This window comes from Colias eurytheme, chromosome 5 (genome assembly GCF_061535395.1).
Source record: "Colias eurytheme isolate Ceu_HAF_F1 chromosome 5, ilColEury1 Martin Lab GWU primary, whole genome shotgun sequence".
In the NCBI taxonomy this organism is placed as follows: domain Eukaryota; kingdom Metazoa; phylum Arthropoda; class Insecta; order Lepidoptera; family Pieridae; genus Colias; species Colias eurytheme.
In genome coordinates this window covers 5,347,605-5,353,177 of record NC_142984.1, presented here as the reverse complement: position 1 = coordinate 5,353,177, position 5,573 = coordinate 5,347,605, and the positions used below count along the sequence as shown (strand labels likewise).

The window sequence follows — 5,573 nt, the reverse complement described above, 5'->3', positions numbered from 1 at the left end:
ATTTGTATGCAAACGCTTTTAATTTACCGTCCACGGCAACGGCATGCCGTGAACGGCAACGATCTACCGTGCCGTTGCCGTAGCATACTGTGCTCCCTATCAAATCGTCGCGGCATTGTTGAGAGTGTAGTGTGTGCGTACAAGAAATTTGTATGTGTGCGTGCGTAGCCAAGAGGCGCGGGAGGCAGGGCGGCGCTTTTAAATTATTACTCAGATGAGAAAGTATGTAATAAAACGATTTTGTTGACATCCGAAAATAATTGAAAAACTTATTTGGGTGTTGGGTCTTCCTTGAGCTTATCAAATAGCGTGTAGTATGACCCTTCTAAATATTTTACTTTTAAAAGCGGATGTTGCCAATACTTTCTAGTAATATGTCTTTTTTTACGTCTTAAATATAACAAATAGAGTATAATTAGTAGTCGCTGTCTCTTCGAGAACATGTCTGCACTTTGAAGACGCGCAATATTTAACGGCGAATTATAAAATCACCCTACGGCACGGCATGCCGTCCACGGCCACAAAACTTCTATCTCGTCCACGGTAATATCGTGCCGTGCCGTGAAACGGCAAATTATAAAAGCACCCAATGTCTTCATCTTCAAGTGGATGTCGAATGAATCGTCTGACAGATGTCACTGTCAGAAATATAAAATACATATTCTCAATTCCAAATGGAAGGGTTATTTATTTATTGATTTTCCACATTTATTTTATTTTATGAATTAAAATGGCAAAAAAGCAAGGAAAAGTTTACTTAGGATATGAGGAAGAAATAATTAGTGATAAAAATCGAACGCTTCTAAATTTTACAGTCAATAAAATCGGCGGATTACCTGTAAGTACCGCATTGTTGCCTAGTTAATCGATTTTTTAAATTAGTCTTACCAAATTTATCCGAAATACTTACATCTCTGTACCACTAATTTTTTTTTGTAATATTTATACAAAATTTAATTAAAATAAGCATGTAGTCATATAAATGAGACTGAAATTTAAACTTTGTTTTTGTGTTTAGATTCGAGTAAATTGGTACATTTTTGTCGAAGTATTAAAGTAATTTGATCATTCAATGATTTAATTTTATATTTAGATATAAATCTTTATTCATTATTTGACACTTTTATTTTTAGGATTGGCCTCCAATAGAAAACCTGCAATATCCATCCAAATGTCCAATATGCAGCTTGCATAGATTGCTAATAGTGCAATGTTATGCTCCACTCGAAAATTCTGTGTATCATCGAACACTATACATTTTTGCTTGTATAAACACTAATTGCTGGAACCAGTCAGAAAGGTGATGTTTATTTTCTGTGTTTTTAATTTTAAATAAGCATTTAAACAATTTTAATTACATTAAACCTGCTGACATTTGTGGGCCACCACAATTAGACAATATTGTTTAAAAATCGAAGCAAGTAACCTGCCACAGGAAAATGTAATAAGCCTATACTGAAAGTAATTTTTTCTATATAAACTAAAACATTTTTTACATTTAAAATTGTCCTTGCTACAGACCAGGGGATGATAGGTGCTTTTTACTGTCCATAAACATTGCAATTGAAAAGGACATTGCAATAGTTTTCTTAAAAATGAAGGAAGGAAATAAAGGCAATCTTTTATTAAAGTGAAACTTTTATTACATCGTCTCAAACTTTTTGGTCTGTGTAGCGCATGTCGCGTGTATCGCGGCTGCCGAGTAGGTATACCTACTCGGCAGCCGTGATACACGCGACATGCGCTACACAAAGCAGTGTTCGGAACCGTTCGAACAGTTTCACTTTTACCGTGGTTTCATAAAACCACACAACATTTTTTCCTACTTAGGATTAGCTTTTCCCTAATAAGATCTTAACATTAAACTAAATTATAATGTTTTCAGTTGGGCATGTATTAGGTGCCAAATAAAAGATGATCCCTCTAAAAGTAGCGCTGTTGTTGCCATGCCAAGTGCAGACACCAATTTAAGCTGGTGTACAGGATCTGATGATTGGGATGAAAATGACAATGGAGATTCTGCAAATGGAAATTTAATGAGTGTTGATAATGCTGTTAATCCTAATATACAGAGGTAATATAATTGACAATATAATTAAGACTTAACTAGCAGAATATTATAATAATTAAAAACACTAATACAAAACATTAATCAATTATTGGTTTACAGGAACTCTGATGATGACGAAAGCAATTCTTATGATATAGAAGCAGTTGAACAAGCTTTGGGACACATGCAAGTTATAGATGCCCACAATGCTAACATGTCTCCAATGCAAGGTTATTTATAAAACTATTTTGAAAGTGCTTTTAAATTATCTTATTATAAGCTAAAAAAATATTGACTTCTGGTTTAGATTCATAATCAACTCAGGATTTTCATCCCAACTCCCATTTTTTGATCTTTCTGACTTCTTGTACTTGTAACTTGTAATGTTTTAACAAAGATCATGAGACCTTATGATCAAGGCTGTTCAAAATATTGTTTGCTTGTTGTTTCGAATAATTAATAAGCTAGACAGTTTGAAAAAAATGTTGTGTGGTTTTATGAAACCACGGTAAAAGTGAAACTTAGGCACAAAATTATCGTATTTGTACGATAATTATCGTACGGTTCCGAACACTTTATACCTACCTACTCGGCAGCCGACCGTCACGCGACATGCGCTACACAGACCAAAAAATTTGAGACGATTAATAAAAGTTTCACTTTAATGTTCCTTTTATTTTCCAGGTGCTGTTGGCGATATTGGTGTCCCAATGCCAGCAGCTGAACTTGAAGGTGGGGATGAACCAGGACTGGTTACTGCGGAGACTCCCACAGCCCCTACTAGTAATGTAGAGGCTCTGCTTCATCAGGTAATTTTATTATCCATACTAATATTATAAATGCGAAAGTAACTCTGTCTGTCTGTCTGTTACTCAATCACGCCTTAACTACTGAACCAATTTGTATGAAATTTGGTATAGAGATATTTTGATACCCGAGAAAGGACATAGGATAGGTTTAATCCCGGAAATCCCACGGAAACGGGAACTATGCGGGTTTTTCTTTGACTGCGCGGGCGATGCCGCGGGTGGAAAGCTAGTATTTTCATAAATACAAAATTTTATCACTAACTAGCTGTTCCGCGCGGTTTCACCAGCACTGCTCTGCTCCTGTTGGTCTTAGCGTGATGATATAGAGCCTATAAGCCTTCCTCGGAGCGGTAGTTCCTGAGATTAGTGCTTTCAAACAAACAAACTCTTCAGCTTTATAATATTAGTATAGATTTAAAGCACTGTTATGTTAAAAAGTTAACTACATAATAATATTCTGTTCCATGTGTTAGATCTGGGAAGTAATATAATACGGACAGGACTATTGGATAGGACATAGGATATTAGATTAATCCTTCGAAATCTTCATATTGACTAATTTTTTTTTAACTATTTCAGACAGCTGAGCTCCCTGCAGATCTGCGAAATCGTCTTATGTTGAGTCCATTACAATTCTTGCCCAGATACATTTATGTTGAGGAGGAATGGAAGAAATCTGCATGCAATGATGAAAAAGTTAATGATCTTTTGAATAAATATACAAAAGAAAGTGGTATGTGAAATATTTTATCACAAAAAAATTAATATCCAATATCATTCTATATTGCCCCAATATTCCAACTTATTATTTTATCTTAATCAGCTTAGTGGTTAACATAATGTTTTATATTTTTAGAAATTGAAGCAAATATCAATGCAGATAGATTAGGAGGTGGTGGCGAAGACGAACAATACGAGGAGGCTACACCTTTACATGGAGATAAATTGTTTCACGCCTTCCTTACTCGCCTACAGAATAATCCTGGACAAATTCTTAGGTATAAATATTTTTGTACTTACTTTCAGTGTGATTAAATTTTATTTATATAAATTACTTGCTATCTTATTCTTGTTAAATGAAACCAGAGTTAAAAAAAACCTTAAATGCTGTTCAAGAATGTTGTGGTGTTTCAAACTTCGTTACGTAATTATTGGCTTTTGCATAACGAACAAACAAAAAGATTCAACATTTTCTTTATAATAAAACTAACTGCTCCGCGCGGTTTCACCCCCGTGGCTCCACTCCTGTTGGTCGTAGCGTGATGATATATAGCCTTTAACCTTCCTCAATAAATGGGCTATCTAACACCGAAAGAATTTTTGAAATCGTACCATTAGTTCCCGAGATTAGCGCGTTCAAACAAACAAACAAACAAACTCTTCAGCTTCATAATATTAGTATAGATTATTAAATAACACAATGTTTTACAACAAACAGGTACAGTCGTGATGAGCCACCATTACTCGGGGCGCCATTGCCCCTCATCGAAGGTCCGGGATGTGCACCAACAGTCTGCATGAGATGTGGTTCAAGGCTCATTTGTGAACTACAACTGGTTCCAACATTTGCAGAAAACTTACAAATACTTCCCGGAAATGTATCTCTATCTCATCTGCATTTCCTATCTGTTCTCGTCTTTACATGCTCACAAAGTTGCTGGCAGCCAAATGATACATTTGTTCAAGAAACTATTGTCTTCCAACCAGAAGTTATATAATGCTTTATTATAGTGTAAATTTAATCTTAACTTTCCAGTTTTACAAATGTAGCGGCTAGATTTGCCTTGTAGCACTTATAAGATAGATTTACAATGGCACTTTCAATTTATTCAATGATAATTACATTTTCAATTTCTTCCTGATTAAGTGAGTTATATTTGCATATAATAGATCATGTTACCTATAGGTAAATCAGGAAAATATATATTTTTGTTATAATTTCTTAATGATCTCAAAAATGTGAATACAAATATTAATTATTCTTGTACCATATATTTTGTTATAAGTATAAAAGCGTATGTTATTTTTTTAGAATTAATTAATTATTAATTTTAATATTATATTTAAGTTATCAATTTGATAACTATCAAATAATTCAATAGAATAAACATTCAATTGATGACATCTAAGATTTAAACGCAACAAATAAACTGGTTTAAAACCGTTTTATTCCTGTATTGGGTTGTAAAGGGACAATTTAGACATAATAACTATTGTTTCTTTGGAATGAACTTGAGAATAAAAAATCGTTTACAATTACACCAGTGCCTGTTATTAGTTTAAACTAGATTTTTACATTACGAAATTACTAAACTTAGGTTTGCTTATGAAAATGCAATACAATTTCAATAAATGGAATGCGATAAGTTTAAGAATTTTGAATTACATCACTTGCACAACAATCGCTATATAGTAAGTTTCGAATTTTTCGTATGTATATCTGTGATTCTAAAGTAAATACCAACGTCTATAGTTCCATGCAATCATAATGACTGCTCGGAACTGCACCGTTGCTCGAATGTACGGCGACGATTGTGTGATATTTCAAGTTGCCATTAAGTTTGCATCCGAGTAATGTTCAGATTAGATACTAGTATTTGTCTGTAGAAGTTGAATGTTGTAACTTGTATCTTTATTTACAATTATATAAGGAGTCCATTTGAAACCTGCCAAATAACGTATATTGTGTAGAATGTTAAATTATAACAATAAAT

At 33.7% G+C, this 5,573-nt stretch overlaps 1 protein-coding gene across 1 annotated transcript; it reads left to right on the top strand.

Moving 5' to 3' along the window:
• Positions 1-664: 664 nt before the first annotated feature.
• On the top strand, positions 665-5,573 carry trus (programmed cell death 2 like trus). The gene is made up of 8 exons (XM_090101917.1): positions 665-838; positions 1,134-1,300; positions 1,886-2,074; positions 2,171-2,280; positions 2,735-2,859; positions 3,439-3,592; positions 3,716-3,857; positions 4,298-5,573. Exons 1-8 carry the CDS (start codon positions 731-733, stop codon positions 4,575-4,577), a joined length of 1,275 nt encoding a protein of 424 aa, XP_089958043.1. The 5' UTR covers positions 665-730; the 3' UTR covers positions 4,578-5,573.